We start from the raw sequence: 22494 nt of genomic DNA on the forward strand, positions 1-22494 counted from the left end.
CATAAAACGTTCATGTATTATTACCATATTATTAGAAAATAGTATTATGGTTCTTACTATATTATTAAATAACATACAGCATATTATATTAATACTTAATATAATAATATAATTATATTATTGTGTGTTGTATTTAAAAGTGATATATATAGCCACTATTATATATTTATATTAGAAAATACTGCAAAATAGAAGCATTTTCACTAGTGGTCTCCTACACTGTAAAAATGTTTCGCAATTTTATTGGTAAAATACTGTAAAAATTCTACAGTAAAAAAGCATTCATTGGCTAATGGGTAGTTAAATGGTAAAATGTATATGTAAAATATATGGTAAAAAATAATAAATGTAAGAAGACAATATATGTAAATTTATATTAAGTTAAGTTTTTTTATGTATAAAGCATAATTTTAACATATAATTAATGGTTAAAATGTATATTATGTTTAATAATAGAGTATATGTAGGGTCTACTTTTTATGGCAAAGTATTGTCAAAATTACGGTAAAAAATTACAATTGGACGTTCCCAGTTTTCCCTGTGTGACCCATTGCATTTTATTATATTTTATGGTAATAGTTATGTTTATTTTTATTATTAATATCAGTTTTGTACTTGGGTTGTTCTATGTAATATTTTATGTGGTATTTGTTTTTGTGTGAGTGACAGTGTGCACACCTTACATGTTTATTGGTCATTGTCATTTTTACAGTATATCTTTGGCAACCACAGTTACCGGTAACTTACCGTAAATTTGATGGAATTTGCTTTTACACTAATATGTAGCAAATAGACTGTATATGATCAAAGATTAACATTATTATTAGGCTATAGTTTACTTATTAGGCTATTCAATGTTCAATTTAACATAGCAAAAATAATTGGCAGGTCACAGACAAACAAATATTAAATATAAAAACAAAAACAAAAAAAAGTATACAAATATACAGTAATAATAATAATAGGCAGAATAATAACTCTATGACAATTTGGTCACTTTTCTTAATGATGTATCCAGTCGCAGTCCAGTTTTTTATTATTTATCATCCACAAAAAAATTCAAGATCATGAGAATAAAATATCTTCATCTATCAAGTGTCTGGGGACAGTGAGACTCGTTTCATCCAGTGCGCAGGAGGGGTGGGCCAGGCACCCGCGCTGGCGTCTGGGCGGCTGGAGCGCGTCTCCGCATCCCTACGCTCCAAGGAGGATCATCTGAATGAACGCATCGGGAGGCAGGAGTTTAAACTAAGATTATCCAGATAACAAGGTTCCTGTCTGTCTCTGTGGCGAGTCGCTCATAGTATATAAAACGATGGGGAGCACGTTGCCTGTTAGAGTTCAGAAGAGGAGAACAGGTGTAACCTAACACAGACTTCTTTGAAGAGATGACTGCAGCCATGATCATACTGAGATTGTGTGTGCTACTTCTGATATGTTCAAGACTAACAGGTATGCATGAATCTTCTGTTGTCATCTTTTAGTATTTGCCCAATGTATTATTTAATTTGTCTGTTACAGTACATACAGTGTATACCAGTTATTTAAGAGCTGTCTGTCATATTTAAACCAGTTTTGATTAAAACTGGTGTTTTAATATTAAAATCAAAACTTTAGTATAGTTTATATATATATATATATATATATATATATATATATATATATATATATATATATATATATATATATATATATATATATATATATATAGTGTGTGTGAATATATTTAGCATATTTAAAGATACAGTGGCCTCATAAAGTGGTTTTGGACACTTAAAAAATGTCTGTATGTCATTGAATAGTGGCATCTGCAAACAAATGATGCCAGGACGTTTCTCAGAACAAAATTCACTTTCTTAGCCATTTTTACAATAATCTTTAACTAAATGGTGGCAAGGTCATTTTCAAGTTTAACAAATACTTAACTTGAATTGTTTTTATATTTTTTAATGAATTCTTTTTGCAGCCACTGTACAGAATATTTTGAAAGATTTGTTGTAAATGTATTGCTCCTAAACTCTTAAAACTAGATTTTAAGTGTTAAACCAACAACATTAATTTTAGACAGACTTTAAGTTAAATGAATGCAGAATAAAGGGTTTAAATGACAAGCATTCAGTAAAATGAAATATATCAAAGTATTATACCATTTGATACCATCATTGTATTATGGTGATGCTAGAGCTACTCATTCTACAACTGGCACATAAGTATTTGAACAATGATAAATCAAAATGTTCTCTAGCATTAAGAAAACAAAATGTGTGCAGATACCTTTCAAGTATAACTTTCTCTTGTAAAGAAGAGGACGTTTACCTCTTAAAAGAAAACTGTTACATTGTCGGCTCTCTTCTTTGATGCTGTATGACTTTGAACCATTATACAGGAAGAAATATTGCTTTGTAAGGGAAGTTGGTCACTTCCAATGTCCATTTACTCTTTTCCTGGTCGCCTGTCTGACAAAAATAGAATTAAGGCTATTTGTGGTAGTTATGCAGGAAAGAAATACGCTTGGCTTTATGTATTGAGAGTGGTGGTGGTGTAGTGGGCTAAAGCACATAACTAGTAATCAGAAGGTCGCTGGTTCGATCCCCACAGCCACCACCATTGTGTCCTTGAGCAAGACACGTAACTGCAGGTTGCTCCGGGGGGGATTGTCCCTGTAATAAGTGCACTGTAAGTCGCTTTGGATAAAAGCATCTGCCAAATGCATACATGTAAATGTATTTTCAGCATTACCATTAATAACTTTCTCAGGTTTATTCCTTTTAGATGCTTAAAACTCTAAAACACTTGTTCTGAACTGGTTTTGCCTCAGGACTGAGGTTTACTTTGGACTTTAAGTGGTGACCCAACACATTACCAAATATGTTTATCATACAAAAGTAAACAAATATCCCCTTAAAATCAATTATTGAACATTTTTAATATTACCATGAACTGAATCGATGCAACAATGTGAAACATTATTAACATGACAGGCTAAATAGGACAACTGACCTAGTTTGACATTGTCTTTATAGACTTAGTTACGAACTGTCCCTTGAATTTGAAAGGTTTAACACTCTCTGCTTACAATAATTATTTTCTTGAACAATTATGATTAGTTGCATTTCATTATTTGTATTATTTCCCTCCCACTTTTTGAGAACCTATCAGAACAGACCTATGACTCAAATTTGTGTTGTGACCCATCAGTTCAGAACTAATGTGTTAAACCCATAATTTGTGTAATTCATGTTTTGTGGTTAAGTGCATCTTATCTGTTTAGATGCTAAGGTAGACATCATCACTAGTGACCCAGATGTGCTGATCGGAACTGACGTTCTGCTTTTGTGCAAAGGTTAGTGTGTGCTTTTGACTGTGCAATAAGAATTAACCATGACTTTGTTATAATGGTCATACAATATTATTTAATATTTTAGATACTCTTGAATGTTGAACTAGTATTACTGATGACTTTACGATTATTCTACACATGGAATAATAGTAAACAACACAAAATAGTAATAATAAAGAATGATAAAGTGTATCCAAACATTTGACTAGTAGTAGATATATCCCACATTAAAGAATCTGTACCAGTCTAAATATCTTTACATGGCAGATATAATGGCACTTGTTAAAATAAAGTTGTTGTTGTTCTGGTGTTCCTATCATTCTTTTCCTTTGTTTTATTGTGTGATTGGACATGCAGTTGATGAAGAGGGAGATATCAGTTGGTTAAAGGATGGAGAAGAATTTGACCAAGATTTAGTCGATAAAGTGGATGAGTCATCAAGTAAACTGACCTTGAAGAATGTTCAGTTAGGTGACAGTGGAGTCTACACCTGCATGTTTGAAAATGATCACAAAACCAAGAAGAATGACTATCATATCTTTGTCTACCGTAGGTTAAGTTCAAATCTGCATTGCATCCATTTAAAGTGATAGTTCACCCAAAACTGAAAATTCTGTCATTATTTATGCACCCACAAGTCATTTCAAACCCCTATACTGTTACTGTATTTTCTATTTAATATATAATAATTATTTCTTTTTTTTCCTATTGCACACAAAATGAGAATTCATTAAGAAGATTTGCGCAGCTCTTTTCCATACAACAGTTCAGTGAACACATCTGCCAAACTCCAAAAATAACAAAATAAACTAAATCAAAGCACCCCATACAAATTGTGTGCTATATTTCAAGTCTTGTAAACCCATAGAATAACTTTGTTTGAGGAACAGACTGGAATTAACATTGTTATCGCCCTAAATTTTGGTCTGTTCCTCACATAATGCTGTCACATGGCCTCATAGGACTCGTAAAATAGTGCATGAGGATTACTTTATGGTACTTTTAATGTTTTGTTTTGTCCTTTTTTGAGCTTGGCAGATTTGTACACTTTGAACTCATCTTTAAAAGGCATGGAGTAAATAATGGCAGAATATTTATTTTTGAGTTCACTTTTTCTCTAAGTAAGAAATTACACACTACTAATGTTTCTATCAAGCAGTGTATCTCATTAATGATTTTGTTCTTACAATCAGAGAAACCGGACTTTGGCACCACGAGTACATACCATGAATTCCTGGTGAACCAGACAGTGAAAGTTCCCTGCGTGGTGTCTGGGAAGCCTGAGGTGGAAGTCCACTGGTATCGGAACAATCGCATCGTGAATCATGACGGTAGGGGTGGTGCCCATGCTGCAGGTTCCTCAGGTGTTTTATGTGGTACGGGGGTCTCCTCACCTTCCTAGCTCCAATCCTAGCTGTAGCTGGCAGAATGGAGGGATGGTGATGGTGTATGGGTCAGCAATGGGGTGGGCTGGTCCTGTACACTCAATGCATGACCGATTTGCAATCAAATCGAGTGTTGTTTCTCACTAATAGTCAGAAAACATATCTGAACATTTTATTCTGTTTTGTTTTTTTTGCCTTTGTGAGAATGAGGTCAAAAGAAACAGCTCCAAAACATTCTGCCCTGCCCCATTTCAATTAAACACCACCATTGACAACCTAAAAGGAGCAATGTACCCCAAAATGAAAATGCTGTCATTGTTTACTCACCCCCAGCTGTAGGTATGCTGTTATTTTTTCTGTGGAACACAAAAGAAGAAATTTGGAAGCAATTATTTCCCTAGTGCATTGTTACTACGACCTTCAAGCTCCAAAAAGGACCAAAAACACCATAAAAGAACCATTAAAGTAGTCTACGTGACTGAGCTCTGAGTCCTTTGAAATCATATAATAGCTTAGTGTGATGATTCTTCAAAAATTCTCCTATCCAGAGAAAAGATAACAGCATACAGGGTCATGTCGAATGACATGAGGGTGAATATGTCCTATTCATTTCTGAATAAATACATAGTTACTTTAAGAGTGTGTGTGTGTGTGTGTGTGTGTGTGTGTGTGTGTGTGTGTGTGTGTGTGTGTGTGTGTGTGTGTGTGTGTGTGTGTGTGTGTGTGAGCGTGTATTTATCACTTTGTGGGGACCAAATGTCCCCATAAGGATAGTAAAACCCGAAATTTTTGACCTTGTGGGGACATTTTGTCGGTCCCCATGAGGAAAACAGCTTATAAATCATACTAAATGATGTTTTTTGAAAATGTAAAAATGCAGAAAGTTTTCTGTGAGGGTTAGGTTTAGGGGTAGGGTTAGGTTTAGGGGATAGAATATAAAGTTTGTACAGTATAAAAACCATTATGTCTATGGAAAGTCCCCATAAAACATGGAAACACAACTGTGTGTGTGTGTGTGTGTGTGTGTGTGTGTGTGTGTGTGTGTGTGTGTGTGTGTGTGTGTGTGTGTGTGTGTGTGTGTGTGTGTGTGATTTTCCAGAAGGATAGTAAAACCCGACAATTTTGACATTGTGGGGACAATTTGTCGGTCCCCATGAGGAAAACATCTACTATCATCACTAATCATACTAAATTATGTTTTTTGAAAATGTAAAAATGCAGAAAGTTTGTGAGGGTTAGGTTTAGGGGATAGAATATAAGGTTGTACAGTATAAAAACCATTATGTCTATGGAAAGTCCCCATAAAACATGGAAACGTGTGTGTGTGGGCTTGTAAAGTCTTCATCTCATTAATCTGATAACTGATAAGACTCCATCTTTGACATTACTTCACTCTCTTCACTGTGCAGGCAGAGGTCATCTGAAAGTATTGCCAGATAAATCCCTACAAATTGTGGGAATTCAGCAGGAAGACCGTGGAACCTACACCTGTGAAGGCAGGATCAAAGGACGCACCATCTCAAACACACTCCAAATCTCTGTTGTTGTTAATGGTGAGGACGTAGATGACCTAATTATGTCTTAGTGTGGCCTAGTGCTGGGGAAGCTATTTTGAATCTGGACCTTCTCAAGGCACATACTTAAAACAAATAAAACGTTTTTAAAGTTAAACTACGGGGTACTATTAAAAAAAGTAGTAGGCTATAATTATCTGACACAGAAACAATGAAGATCTAATTTTGGGTGATAACATTAAATTGAATATATAAACTTGTCAAATATGAAATTTAGCTACAAAACTGGAACACACTCTAATTAATCTAAAGAGTCAAAAACAGTGATGAACAGCAGCATAGAGGCTAACTGAATCTTTGGGAAAGAATTCAAATATATTTGTGAATCATTTATTTGAACCTGTTCATACCATGAACAGTCCAAATGAACCATTTCACTACAATTATTTGGACATCCCAACACTTATGAGAGAGAAGAGATGCCATTTTAGGAGTACACATTGACCTCAGTTTGCTCTGCAGTAAAAGTGGTGTGATAATCACAATGTGATGGATCAAAACTACAATATTTTAAGTAACGCTAGCCTGCTACTCATTGGAAAGAGAAGCTTGTTATTGGGAAACGTGTTCTTGCTTTAAAATAAGCTAGACAAAGAGGATGATTTGAACAGAATGCAGGTTTTCCTGACTAACCACTGGGTGGTGCCATGATGATTCAAATTGCTGCTGGACTGTTTTCTAGTTCCGGTTTCCACGACCAATATGAGTTTTCCAGATGGAGAAAAAGTACAATTAGTTGGAGTAAAAATGAGTTCAGTTCAGGCTCAACTTGTGCAGTTGTTGTTTGTCATAACAACCTGATGTGGTAAATGATAATAACGCAGCTAACCTTGGTTTATGGCTTTAAGTTATCCACTCACTCCTTAAACTTTGATGAGTGAGACAAAGTCAAAAATGGCGATTGTGACTCGGCACTCTAGAGCTGTTCAGGTTGTAGTCCAAAAACCCGAAAGAGAATTACCCACGGGTTCCCTCTTGATTTTCTTATGAATTTTTATTATGCTTTTTTTCAACCTTTTAGTCAAATAGTGACTGTGGTAAACATTACTTGATGATACATGGACGTTTTGTTCTACAACATCAATTACAAATGTACATTTTGAAGCCAAATTGAACTGCATACTTTTAAAAGAAAAAACCTACACAACAGCTTAAAAATTCATGTTTGAGGTATTCAAGTGTATAATTTATGTTGTAGAACAAAACGTTCACATATCCTCAAGAAATGTTTACCACAGAAAGTTGTGAATTTGACTGCCTTCATGTGCTATCAGAAGGTTACTCGGAGGTTGCACATGAATGGCCCCTCGGGTGGTAATTAGGACTAGGAAACGCAGATAATTTTGATACCCGAGTTTCCGAGATGGAAGGGGACATACACGTTCAACATGGTGGAGGAGATTACAGTTTCTGTAGTGAATGACAGATTTTAATAGTTAGCAATGACTATTTTGGTCATATTCGTTTGTTTATCAGCATCCATTTGATGCATGTTTTAAATTTTTTACACCATAAAATAGCTTGTATTTTACCAAAATGCCATTATTGTCAACAAGCTGAGTAATATTTTTTATGGTGTCAAAATAACAGTTCTTCAAGAAATATATATGAATGAAAGTGTCAAGCATTTGAACGTGACGTACATGTAATTACCACTTCAGAAGTGGGAAGAAGGATCATTCCAATAGCACATGAAGGCAGCATAAGCCTTCCGGGTTCACCTACCTATATATTTACGTCGGCTGAACACCTCTATGGAGCCACATGTTTATTTTTATTTTGACCATTTTCCACACTGACATCACATGCACGAGACTCTTAAAAAAAGGTGACAAATATGAAAAACGTGTAGCGGCCAAAGACTTTTGTCTAGCGCATGTTTACATAGAAAAACAATGTAAGAAACAGTGCGGACTAGTAAAACGTGTTTTTTGTGAACTTCCCCTTATCTTGACATCTTAAAATGCAGCGCTTCTGCATGAGACGCAGTGCAACGGTAAAATACGTCTGACTAGCCTAGCTATGTTTACCTAGAAAAACTATTTAAAACATCCGCTGAATTACTCACTACTGAGTGATATAGTTATATTAGTAGTTTTGCATTAACTCTCTAACTCTGGTGTGGCTAGTAAGGGTGAATATGTCCTTTTAATTTCTGCTTTAAATATCTCCTCTTTCAGAGCCACCGACCGTATTGATTCATCAAGAGAGAAAGAGTGTTTTTGCTGGACATGATACCAATGTGTCTATAATCTGCCTGGTCAAAGGAGAACCCACCCCAAATATTACATGGATAACGTATGTACTTCAACAAAGAATACTATATTCTTTCTTTCACACATATGCACATAATCCTAGTTTATTTAACCTTTCTATATTTGTGAATCGGCCATCTAGGTCAAAAGTTGATAGAAGCATTATGTTCAAATACTCCTCCTTTGTCCTGACTATTTCAATAGCTCTGTTCAATCATTTTGTGCATCTCTCCCCCTCAGCCCTTCACCATTTGACAACTCCCGTTACAAATACAACTCTGACAGAAGTGAGCTTGTCATCTCTGCAGTGACCAGAAGTGATTTTGGAGAGTATGTTTGCACTGCAACCAATAAGATCGGGGAAAACAGTGCCACATTCATTCTGGATGTGTCAGGTGAGGCGAAGTTTGACAGGTACACCTCCTGATGTGTTTGTACTAAGTTAGATAGAAGGATGGCATTTGGTCTGCATAATATCGATTTAGCCGAAATGCAGTGCCAGAGTTTACTTCATGCTTTGAAAGTCAACATGAAATCAGAATTGGCCCCATTTGACTTATTGCACGTTTTTCAAGATACAAACCTTGTCTGACTCAGAAACACATCAGATTACAAAAGTAAAATGGGTTGGATGGGGCACTTGGAAACATTGCATAGCAAAATATTTGTTCCAAGGAAACCTTTCTTTAGACATTCAAACGTTTACTTTAGTCATATACACAGTTATGGGGAATTTGAAGCCATGTGAGCAGATACTTCCATTCACACTCGCCAATGAGCCAGTCTGCCAGACCTAAACAAATCAATTTTGACACTTGTAGGATAATGGATTGAAGTTATATATTTATGAATTAATATGAATGTTCATATTTTATGATTTAGATCACAAAAATACATTTCAAATATACAAATATACACTCTCTGATTTAATTGAATTTAAATGTATGGCTATGCTACCACCATAACTCTGTTTGGTTTGTCTTTGGGATCATTTTCAGAGCGTCCAACTGTAGTTTTGGATCAAAGCAGGCTAACAATTATTCCGGGGGAAACTGCATCTGTAATCTGCAATGCCACAGGACATCCAACTCCAACCACACAGTGGATCAGAAAGATAACCAAACAGAAAATGGTAAGAAACATATAACGACTGTCCCATTTTGTTTGTTGTTTGTCATTTCTAAAAAAAAAAAAAGAACAAAGATTATTAATCAGAAATGGATTATATTGGATTATAATTTTCTTTGATGGTGGTGGTGAAGGGGAATTCTGTATCTACAGGAAGTTTTAATTGCTTTTTCCTGTCTCTCATTGTCCTTCCTGTTTGCATGATCATGTGTGGCTAGTCAAGGGTAGATGGATCTGAACTGATTCTTGAACATGTGATGCCCTCTGATGGTGGTTTATACTCCTGCATAGCCAGCAACACAGCGGGAACAGCCACTGAGGACTTCCAGTTAATAAGTAAGAGCTAATGATCTTGTAAGAATAATTAGAAGCAATGGTTAAGCATGATATGTTATTATAAGTTAATATCACTAAAACGGCTATCCTTACAGTCTACAATAAACAACTGTAGTACGTTTACCATCATATCTAGTATCCTTTTTGTTCAAATGTATACATGATTGAAATCTTGTTTACACTGAGGCACTTACAATGGAAGTGAATGGGGGCAATCTTCTGATCGAAAATGTTAAAATACTCACTGTTGCAAAAGTATAGCCACAAGACGTAAACCTTTTACATGTTAACATGATTTTAGTGTAGTAAAATCGCTAATTAACCTTTTCTGTGTAAAGTAATATCTAAGATATGCCAGCTTCAACAACCAGTGGCTGCTGGTTGACAGCACAGTCTTTCTGATCAAGCTGCTTAAGCTAGTTTAAAAGCCTGGTGTGGACACCAGCACACAAAACACAAATAAGCTGCTTTAGTGCTTCTGATAATTAACTTCTCTCTCTTTCTGTCTCTCTCTGTCTCTCTCTCTCTCTCTCTCTCTCTCTCTCTCTCACACACACACAAGCCTGGCCTGGCACACCTACTAAGTTCAGTTTGTTCCCGGGGCCATCATCTTCGGTCCTCATCCAAAGTGTCTCAGTGCAGGACGGGGGGTCCCCTATTACCCAGTACATCCTACAGTGGAAAAAAACATCCGAAGACAACTGGAGTCAAAGTGTTGTCAAGCCCTCATGTAACTACATCAATCAGTTTATTACAACTGCCCAGCATAGCTTTATAAGTGTAGTTTTTGTTTTGTTGCTTTTTGATTACATGATGAATATTTATGCTTACATTGTAGATCTGGTCATTAAGGCCCTCGAGCCATACACAGAGTACTTGGTCCGCTTTGCAGCCAAAAACTCTCATTACCAGGGGAACTTCTCTGCAGAGCAAAAGGTTGTGACACAGTCCCAACGTGAGTATCACCATGTTTCTCTCCTCTTTGTTCATGCCATTTCACCTGCAGCTTATAACATTTTTTTGATGCTGATATCTACAACACCAATTCCGAAAAAGTTGGGACAGTATGAAAAATGCTAAAAACAAAAATATGTGATTTTTTTTAAATTAGAATCACCCTTCTCTATATTAAAAGCTCTACAACTACACATAATATGATGTTTTACCCTGTGAATTTCATTGTTTTGTTTTATAATGTACAGTAATTTCAAATCAGATGATTGCAACATGCTCCAAAAAGGTTAGGATAGTCAAGTGTTTACCACTGTGAAACATCACCATTTCTTCTAATAACACTTAGTAAGCATTTGGACAATGAAGACACAAGTTTTTTAATTTTAGAAAGTGGAATTTCCCCCCATTATTCCATTATGAATGTCTTTAGCTGCACAATTGTACGGGGTCTTTGTTGCTGTATGGTGCACTTCATAATGCGGCACACATTCTCAATTGGAGACAAGTCAGGACTGCAGGCAGGCCAATCCAGCACCCGCACTCACTGTTTACACAGCCATGCACTTGTAATCCGGGCAGTATATGGTTTGAAGTTGTCCTGCTTGAAAATGCAGGGACGTCCCTGGAAAAGATGGTGCTGGATGGCAGTATATGTTGCTCCAAAATTGTTATATATCTGTCTGCATTCATGGTGTTCACACAGATGTGCGAGTTACCCATGCCATGGGCACTGACACACCCCTGGCCCATACAGACACTGGCTTTTGGACCTGACACTGATTACAGCTTGGATGGTCCTTTTCCTCTTTGGCCAGGATAACAAAAAACTAAAAACACAGTTCCTCTGAGACTGAGCCCAGAGAAGTTGGCTGCACTTCTGGACAGTGTTGATGTAGGGCTTCTGTTTTGCATGGTAAAGTCTTAACTTGACTAACAGGTTGATTAAAGGTTTACTGAAGTTATCCCAAACCTACGTTCATGATATCCATTACAGATTAATTATGTTTTTTAAGACAGTGACATCTGAGGGATCAGAGATCATGCACATTCAGAAGTGGTTGTCATTTGACCAGATTTCTTAAATCTTTTAACTATATTGTGCACTGTAGAGAGTGAAATTTGCTGAAGTATCTGTTGGCAAATTGACAAGTTTTGAACGATCCTTGCTCTTGAAAGACTAGGCTGTTTTTGGAGGCTCCTTATATACCATGACACTATTGCCTCACCTGTTTAACGTCTCCTGTTTCACATCACCTTGTTATTTCAACTCGTCAAACTGTTATTGGTCTTAAATTGCCCAGTCTCAACTTTTTTGGATCGTGTTGCAATCATCTGATTTGAAATACCTGTACATTTAAAAAAAATTAATAATAATCATATGTGTATTTGTGATGCTTTCAATATTGCAAAGGGTGAATATAATTAATAAATGACTCCTTTTTGTTTTATTAGCATTTTTCATACTATCCCAACTTTTTTGGAATTGGGGTTGTATTATAAATATTCATAAGCATGTAAATTATTGGCAGGCTCACATGGAATTTGCACTTTCCCCAGATCATTCATAGTTTTCTACCTTGCAAAAAAACATTTGCTTAATCTGTATTTTTTTTCCCCCAGTAAAATATCTAAACATGCTCGAAACAAGAGAAGCAAAACTGTATAAGAATTACGTTTATTTTTCTGACCCCATTGGAAAATATTTTTTAAGTGTAAATCTCACTACATTTTGTTCGATTTATGTTTTAATCCAAAAATTGCCAATGGGGTTAGAAAAATAAATAATATATGCAAAAAGTAGCTGTCAATTGATTACAAATTGTAATCAAATTTATTACATGCTATTCCATAAACTGATTTAATTCCATTCAGCAGAATTCCACAGATTTTGCTGCAAAATCAGTGTAGAAAATGCTAAAAAGTATGCAGATTCTGTCTGGGCTCGGCAATTGATTTGCAGTCCTGATTTTGCACAACATCTCAGTACATCTCAGTTTTAATATCATAAAATAAATGTTTATCAGTCATTTCAATAATAAAAGTACATTTTCAGTGTCCATACTTTAATTCTTGTCATGTATAAATGATTTTTTGCTTCTCAAATCTGTTCATGATTTGCTTCCACTACCCATCCATCCTCTTATTGCCATCTAAATGACCATTCCTGCTTGATGATGACCATCTCCATGCATTACCACCTGCTTCTGGTCCTGGGGCCATCCATTTCCTTATTCTGACCTTCCTTTGTAGATGGTAATTCAAAATTCTGAATACATACATCTCCAGTTGATAGGCTAAAATACATGCCTAATTATTTGCAGTGATATAGAGGTGTGAAAATTAGCTTTCCTGCATATTTCGAATGCTGAAGGAAGTCTGGAATTATTTTACAAGTACTATTTCAGTGACTTTGGTAGAAATCATTACTTCTGGTCTCCTTCAGTGTGAAATTAATGCTGGTATTCCACTCTTACACCTCTATATCTTAGTGAATGATTTTGGAGCTTATCCACTGGATTGCCAATTACTAATGTGTAATGCTGATCAATTAACTGACATACCCTAATAATATAGGGGCAACACTGAATCTTCATCTATGGTGATATATTGAATATTCACTCTATATTTGCAAAGATTAAGCAATGAAACATATCATAATCAAATCAGTAGCAAAAATAAGAGTTGGTAAATTTGATTCAGCTCTGATTTGAATGATTTTTTTGTTCAGATGTTAAATTGTTACGTTGAAATATAGGTAGCTGTATATTGCTGTTTAATACTATATATTGCTATATTGTACATTAAAAATGAAAATTATAAAATATAATTAAATAATTTTTCCTTGTGTTAATTTAGTGAAAACCTGTGTAAAGCATTGCTTGATTATATTATATAACTAGATTTTTTTTTTTCTCTTTTTTTTCTGTATTTCAGTTCTTGCATTAAACATTTTAAATCTTATCTGTAACAATGGCTGTTTGGTCAAAATTATGGTTTCTCTGAATGAAAATATCAAGATATAGATCAAATATCGTCAAAGTATCATTCATATATAATTTTCGAACCATATAGACCAGCCCTAAGATCAACCTGCTACACTTTCCTTGTACCTTTCCTATGATGTTTCCTGTTTCCCTAATTTAGGAGAACCCAACAACCCTGTTCTATCTCTGATGTATCCTGTTTCCCTTATTTAGGAGAACCCAACAACCCTGTTCTTTCTCTGAGTGAGAAAAAGCTGGAGAAGAATTCTGTCTCCATCCCCATTAAACAGCAAAATGATGGAGACTCTCCCATTCTACACTACGTTGTACGCTACAGAGTGGTCAGTCTGATATCTAATAATGTATTATTTGATGAACCAAACATTCCATAGCGATGAGAAACGTTCTTGCATGCAAATCCAAAGACAGGGATCTCAAATGTTTTTTCTAAGTTTCAAACATTTCTAACTTGACAGTAATTAGGGAGTGGTGGTGGCGTAGTGGGCTAAAGTACTAAACAGTTAAGCAGAAGGTTGTCGGTTCGATCCCCACAGCCACCACCATTGTGTCCTTGAGCAAGGCACTTAACTCCAGGTTGCTCCGGGGGGATTGTCCCTGTAATGAAGGCTCTGTAAGTCGCTTTGGATAAAAGCATCTGCCAATTGCATAAATGTACATGTAAAATGTAATTTTATTAATTTGCTAAAAAATTTAGTCAATTGACAGCCCTAAAATATACTAACAATACTATATAAATGTATTTATTGTATATGTAATAATATGCATGCATAATGCACTCCATTTCTTTAAAAAAAAAAAAAAGTAAACTGTAACCTGTTTCAAAACAAGGAGAATGAGGAATGGAAAGAGAATGAATTGCCTGGAAACTCAAGCCGTATACACCTGCATGGCCTCCAGTACAACTCAGACTATCAGATGGAAGTTTTTACAGTAAATACCAACGGTTCATCCAGCCCCACCAAGGTCAACTTCACTATCCCACAACCTGGTGTGTGTGATTGAAACAAGTCTACTAACATTACAAATTATGAGCTTAAAGGAGTAGTTCACCCTAAAAATACCCTCCTTTTGATCGATACCTGATCCATGAGAGTTTAGGTAGTATCTTTACGCAGCTCAATGGCAATTTATAGTGACTGTCTTTAAATCTTTTAGAAAGGACAAAATTATACAATGAAAGAGCTATGAAAGTGCTCCATGTGACTTTCCGTGTTCCTCGTATGTTGCAAAAGTCATATGGACTACATTTATTGCTGTTTATTTGTCCTTTTGGGCTTGATAACTGTGTTTACTATTAACTGTTATTATATAGAAAAGATGAAGATTAAAGGTTCTTCAAAAGAATCGTAGAAAATATAACTGCATACTGGTTTGGAGCATCATGAGGGTGATCTGTTTTTGGTGAACTGTTCCTTTAAATGATAAAAGATCAGTTACTGGTGTGACTTTGTAAGATTCATCACAGTGGTCACCTTGTTTTGACTGTGTGCACCTCATTGACTGATTTCTCCTTCTCTTATAGTTTATCAGCCGAGTGTGGGGAAAGGTGGTGTGGTGGCCATTGTCATGGTCATCTTCTTGGTGCTGATGTTATCAGTAGATGCTTTCTGTTGCTACACCAACCACTGCGGCCTGCTCAACTTTCTCGCTCGTAAATTATTTGGACACAAAGAGGCAGAGTCTAAAGGCATGGATGAAGAGGCCAATAATTCCAGTGGGTAAGATAACCTCATGCTTCAGTGCCCACACATATCAGACAATTATGTTTTCTTTTCTGCCTTAGTGTTCCTAGAAAGAGTCATTATTTGCCCATAACACTTTTTTATGGTGAATAAATATTGATTCAGCAGATTGCATGTAATGTTTGAAAGCAATAGTTCACCCAAAATTGAAAATGTAGTCATCATTTACTAAGCCGTGTTTTATTTACTGTCTTCTGTGGGAGTCCAAAGGAGATCTAAGAGAGTTTCTGTTTTCCTACAAGGAAAGTGGATGATGTTTTATACTGTTTTACTATACATAGAGTATCACCAATGTTGTTCATACAACTTTTAAGCTAAATTCCTCTGTTTGCGCTATACAATAGCTTTGTGTGAGGAACAGATAGAAATTGAAGTCATCATTTACTGAAAATGTATTTTTGGGTGAACTATTCCTGTAGGTAAAGTACATATAGGCCTGGAAATTACAAAGTTAGTTTACTTTGGTATAGAAGCATGATCTTAGTCAGGGTAGACACCGTATTTCATTTTACTATTAATATTTTAAATTAACCTTTACATTAATGGCCAATATTTCCCTGCTGGATTTTATTTTCAGAGGCATATTTTGTTTCTAACCATTTAAAACATGGGTCTCATCTGTTTTATATAAAATATGTCAGTTTAATCAATACAAGAATTTATTACCCTTACACTAAGGACTAAATCAGCTCATATTTTATTCCATAATACAGTATGTATAAATAGGACTATAATATAATATTATGAATTATATTAGATGCATATTACAAATATACAAATAAAAAACAGAAGAATTCCTATCATGGGAATTTTTTGTCCACACATTTTAAATTTCAAGGGCATTTTTGTTGCAATTTTTCCTCTGAGGCTTCCTTAATTTCTGACCCTACAGTTCATTTAATTGATTGTACTGTTGTGTGGCTTTTTAATAATAATTAAGCCTATGAAGAATTGAAAATTTCCCCTAACAATCATAACACTGAACCTAAATTGTAAACAAATAGTTTACTAAATTTAAACTGAATTTTTTTACTATTCTCTAATTTTAATTAAGTTACCGTTACTCTCTAATCTCGTAACTCTTGACATTTAAACAAACATTTAAGTGGTCCTAATTAAACTACTTGAAATGTCATATTTTGGAATCATAACTCAAATATATACATTCTTTAAATGTTAGCTTCGATTAATGCTTACTCAAAATTATCAAGTACAAAATTGCAGCTGTCTGGAATACCCATAAGACCTTGCGCTTAAATGATGTATGTTTGGTCAAAACAAGGGAACTTATGTAGAAAAATAATAACTGTTATTTAAAAATGTATATAGTTTTAATTCTTAAAACTATTGTTGCTGTTTTGTTGTAGCTGGTTGATAGTTGTGATTTGTGTGAAGTCACCATTAGGGTGATTATTGTAACCTCTCTCTGGTGAACTTTGAGCCTGTTAAATTTAAGCCAGTTTGCTTTACTTTAAAGTTGTACTTTACTAAAGTCCAGATTTATGTGCATTCAGAAGTACTTCTTTGCCTCAATGTAAATAATTAAATAAAAACAATACTTTAATCACATAGAGTTAAGTTTACTTGTAACTAGTTAACGTTACTTAAAAAATTAAGTTCAGTTTACTTGAACCAAATAAGTACGTCTGCTTAAATCATGCAAACCAATTGCCTTTAAAAATCAATGTAGGGTCAACTGTTTAGATTTGTGTGTGTGTGTGTGTGTGTGTGTCCCATCCAAAGAGTTATTGGAGTTTTTCTTAAAAACTGATTAGTAGTCTGTTTCTTTTTTGTCAACATGTGTCCTTTGATACAGAGACATGAAGCTGAGTGGAATAGAGATACCATGGGGCAGCATCCCAAAACTTCAGGCACTAAATGGGGCAGGAAATGACATTCATTCAGAGGTCACGTGTGACAAAGCGCCTCTTACCAAATTCGAGTAGGTGCTCATCTCAAATAGGTGGATGCAGCCGCGGTATCAAAGCTGTCATCCACAAAAAATGGCATGTGAATTTTATGCTATAGTGTGTGCAAATATTTTTTAGCAGCCAGTATTGTAATATTTAACCTAGTTTTACCTATACTGTACTTGATATTACAAAAGTATTGCAGATTTAAAGATATAAGTAATAGTTTATCCATAAATATAAAGTTTGTCATTTACTCTATATAGTTCCAACCCCATACACCACTTAAATATAAGTCTGAGGTGCTCTTTTACATGCATGGGAAGTGGTAATTGGTGATTTATATTGCAGTAAAGGACAAAAGGTACAGTAGAAGTATTATAAAAGTAGTTTTGTGTTTTACAAAATAATTTAAATAAAATGATGTCAACGAAATGAGTTTGAGATTGACTAATTTAAATTTTGGGTGAACTTCTTTTAAGTTATGCTGTAACTCATTCTTCTCACTGCCATTTTTTAAACCATAACCATATCTCTCAACTTCCATTGTTAAAAAACTCCAGCTGCCTCAAGAGTACAAAAAGCGGCTTCTGTGTCTTGTATTTAATATCAGAATACCACTTCAATGATCTGCCCTGTAACACAATGATATGTTCTCTCTTTTTGTAGGAAAAAGACAGAATGTGCTGATCCAACAACAGAAGCCTAGGTGAAGAAATGTATCATGTGAGGAAACTTCACACACATCATTTGATTGTTAAAAATGATGCAGTCTAGAAAAATATACTGTATTAATAGCATGAAGACAACTGTTATACAGAGGAAAACTCTCAAATACAATGTGATGATTGTTATTACAATACATACATTTTGATCAGACTGCAGAGAAATGTATGTTGACCTCTTACAGTAATAATAAAAAAAGAGGTGTAGTCTACTGCTTAAGATCCAGCTCTGTAAATAAATGAAAAATGCTGCTTCAGCTGAATCCAAATTCAACAATGAGCAGATAAAAACAGAATGCAGCTATTGCTCAATCTATCTCTTTACTTTGATTTTGACATTTCATAGTATTATTTTACTGTCATAATGGGAGCATAATATTTCTCCAGGGTATCAATAGTGTTAATTTATTATGCATTAGCATGCCTTTATTAATAATTGTATAAAGTACCTGTAAATAAAACCATTTAACATTATATTTATACAGTCACTAATATTTTTGTATTTGATTTGTTTTTGCAAAGTTATATTTTAAAACTCATATGTTGTTATATAAATACACCCAAGTATGTTTTTTTTGGTCAAGGGACAGTAAACGTGGATGTAAATACAGATACATGCATAAAGATGTACATATATTTATTCATGTTTTTTTTTTTACATTGTGTATATATTATTTGTTTTGCGCTTTTGTACTCTGTGACAAAGTAATAATTTTGTATTCATTTTAAATGTATAAACAACTATCAAAATGTGTTACTTTTGAATAAAAAAAACACCCTTGACAAAACCCATTATTATAAATCTTTACAGTGCTGAGAAATATCCATCAGTTCTGCATAAGTCTGCATAAAGTTTGAAGTTCTTCATAAGTCAGGTTGGGCGATTTTCTCAGGTTTTCATAAACTTCCTCTGTGACAGTGGCTTTAGGTTTCTGATCAGAACAGATACAGGATATATACATATAAATATATATATACACACACACATACATAATTTAATACCTGTTCTGCGGGCCTCTCTGTTGCCAACCGTTTCTTCCTGTAAAGTTGTGGACAGATAGGTATAGCCTTCAATAGATGTTAAATGACTATGTTGGGTTAACATGCCCTAAAGGAATTAAGAACCAAGTACATGATTGAGAAACACTGGTATATGTAAATTTCTTGCATTACATGATTGCATGTTTAATTAACTGAACAGAGTAAATCAAGTTTGGGGAAGTGATCTTGAGGGCTTCTATGTGCAGTTCATCACAATGAAAGTACAATCTCATGCAATCAATTCACTTTTAATACACACAAATTGAAGACAGTATATATTAATATCCTGTTTTAAAACTAACGGCACCCTAAAACCCTCAACCATATTCACTCACCTTTAAAATAGGCAAAAGAGAACTAATGTTAAGGCAAATCCAAACGATTATGCACTCATAGCAGCCAGTACAAAATGTTGACGACCAGGCACTATAGAATAAAAAAGTAACAAACAGGACAAATTTGGCAAATTTTGTTCAAAATATTTCTGCAGTATATAGTATGCATAGAAGAACCTAGAACTCTTGTCTTTCTTTACTCATTATTTGATTAGACTCCCAAACGTTCAGACACTTTTAGTCAACATTGAATTAAAATAACTGGATTTATTTCCAAGATGATAGCCGGGTGGCTCTCATATGCAACATGATCATGTGACAACAATGTAGCAGTAGCATACTACTGTTTAAAACATTTATTGTGTAATAATCCCCAATGTTTTCCTTTTGGTTTTCACTTTTAAACAATAGGTACTGCACAATACTCAGTTAAAGCTGATATTCCACTGTGAACATTTTCTTTCTTTCTTTGCCTAAACTATTATTCCTACAGTAACTGAATTACATGTAACTTTCAGTGCTATGACAGTAGAGTTTTGATAACCGATGTCATTTTTGGCAGGGCAGAAGTAATGTCCGTCATCCTTCTGATTGACAACTCTGATGGAGTATTCACGACTGCTTCCTACATAAGAGATGTTTGTTCTGCTGATTCTAAACCAGGTGTAGTTTGTCATGACAGGGTTGGCATTGCTCTTACAGATCAGAGTCGATGAGTCTCCTTGTATCTCTCCTGATGGGGAGATGGTTATTTCACCATTCTTTGGACTATCTGTGGGGAGAACAAATTTCTAAAGCCACAGAATGTGTATTGCAAGAGAATTCTTAAATGTTTGCATGCAATGGTCCAGTTGCAATAATTGCATACATTATTGTGTCAGTGGGTTAGTGAAATCATGTGAGTTTCCTCCTTTTGTAACTTTGTAGTTCCTTAATCAACTTGGTCAATGAGGTAAGTAGCAGATTGCTTTGTGAATGTGTGAAACCTAGCCTTGTAGTCTACTACATACATTGGCAGCTCCTTTCTTACTCAACATAGTCAGCAACTCTGTGCAACATACAAATAGCACTCCTTATGTGTATCTCACGGGTGATTGATTTCAATAGAGTTTGGTAAATCTCATGCAATTTATTTCAATAAAGTTAGGTATTAGCATTTTGCTAACCTAATGAAGATTACATAAAAATACAACACACACACACACACACAAATGTTGGGTAAAATAGGCAGTTTTATTTAGGCTGAATTATTTTAACTATTCTTTTCAGTACTGAATGAATTATATTTGTCATCCAAGTTGTCTGCTATCAGAAGTGTCTTCAGCCTAAGTGCTAAAAATAAAATCTCTCTGAAATGTCTCTCTCTTTTATTTTGATCTGAAATTTATATATATATATATATATATATATATATATATATATATATATATATATATATACACACATGAGGGGAAAAAATAAAATCTTGTAACTAACAATTAGCATGTGGTACCAACCTTGGCCACCAAGTACCACTATCAGTAAGTATGAAAAATGCATGCTTGGTTATTGAAGTTCTGTTGCTGTTCTTCAGACCACAGGCAAATGGTTCTTGTTTTGGGGTACAGTTTTCTGTGCAGCACGTCAGTGTCACAGAGTCCCCTTCATGGATATGTCCATTCACCTTTTCCGTATTCACGGTCACTCTAAAAAAGGTAGAACTGTAAACATGGCATAGATTAATGAATTGTAAAAAACATAATTTTTACATATTAGGCCTAACCCATTTTAAAAACAGGGATATATCCATAATAGTCTGCAGAGAGTGATTGACCGATATTTTGATATTATCAGCATTAGATGATAACCATGCCCATTTTGCCGAAAAACGGAAGTGGTAATTTCCTCTTCTGTCTTTTCTACTAGAATTCTTAATGGATAAAGCATATTTCCATTCATCATAATTTATGAACCGATCAGCCACAACATTAAAACCACTTGCATAATATGGTGTAGGTCCCCCTCGTGTTGCCAAACAGCACCAACCTGCGTCTCAGAAAAGCATTCTGAGATGATATTCTTCTCACCACAATTGTACAGGATGGTTATCTTATTTACTGTAGACTTTGTCAGTTCAAACCAGTGTCGCCATTCTGTTGACCGCTCTCATTTCCGTCCACAGAACTGACACTCACTGGATGTTTTTTTTAGTTTTCGGCACCATTCGCAGTCATTTCTAGAGAATGTTTTGTGTGAAAATCCCAGGAGATCAGCAGTTACAGAAATACTCAAACCAGCCCATCTGACACCAACAATCATCCATAAGATTATCTAATCAGCCAACCATGTGGCAGCAGTGCAGTGTTTATCATGCAGGTACGGGTCAGGAACTTCAGTTAATGTTCAAAACAACCATCAGAATGGGGTAAAAATGTGATCTCAGTGATTTGGAGTGTGGCATGATTGCTGGTGCCAGATGGGCTGGTTTGTGCATTCCTGGTGTAACTCAGGCAGTTATTGTTGCATCCTGTACCTGTCCCGCAGGTGTGATATTCAGAAGTACCGATCCTGTGCAGGTGTTGTTATACGTAGTTTGTCACTGTGAGGATGATCAGGTGTCCTTCCTGTCTCCCTGTAGCTCTGTCTTAGGCGTCTCATAGTACAGACATTGCAATTTATTGCCCTGGCCACATCTGCAGTCCTCATGCCTCCATGCAGCATGCCTAAGGCACGTTCACAAAGGGATCCTGGGCATCTTTCTTTTGGTGTTTTTCCAGAGTCAGTA

The 22494-nt window shown here is 35.1% G+C and overlaps 1 protein-coding gene across 2 annotated transcripts; it reads left to right on the plus strand.

Moving 5' to 3' along the window:
- Window positions 1-1321: 1321 nt before the first annotated feature.
- On the plus strand, window positions 1322-19368 carry LOC127655496 (neural cell adhesion molecule 1-like). 2 transcript variants are annotated; one of them, XM_052143351.1, is made up of 16 exons: window positions 1322-1452; window positions 3272-3343; window positions 3698-3889; window positions 4534-4671; window positions 6135-6278; window positions 8480-8597; window positions 8795-8949; window positions 9553-9686; window positions 9901-10018; window positions 10581-10748; window positions 10857-10973; window positions 14170-14297; window positions 14809-14965; window positions 15500-15695; window positions 17536-17661; window positions 18299-19368. In XM_052143351.1, the coding sequence occupies exons 1-16, from the start codon at window positions 1389-1391 to the stop codon at window positions 18336-18338; spliced, it is 2067 nt and encodes a 688-aa protein (XP_051999311.1). In that variant the 5' UTR covers window positions 1322-1388; the 3' UTR covers window positions 18339-19368. The 2 variants fall into 2 exon arrangements, with proteins under 2 accessions (XP_051999311.1, XP_051999310.1); XM_052143350.1 differs by having other exon boundaries at window positions 14806-14965; window positions 18299-19366.
- The last annotated feature ends 3126 nt before the right edge of the window (window positions 19369-22494 follow it).

Source organism: Xyrauchen texanus, chromosome 15 (assembly GCF_025860055.1).
Source record: "Xyrauchen texanus isolate HMW12.3.18 chromosome 15, RBS_HiC_50CHRs, whole genome shotgun sequence".
Taxonomy (NCBI): Eukaryota; Metazoa; Chordata; class Actinopteri; order Cypriniformes; family Catostomidae; genus Xyrauchen; species Xyrauchen texanus.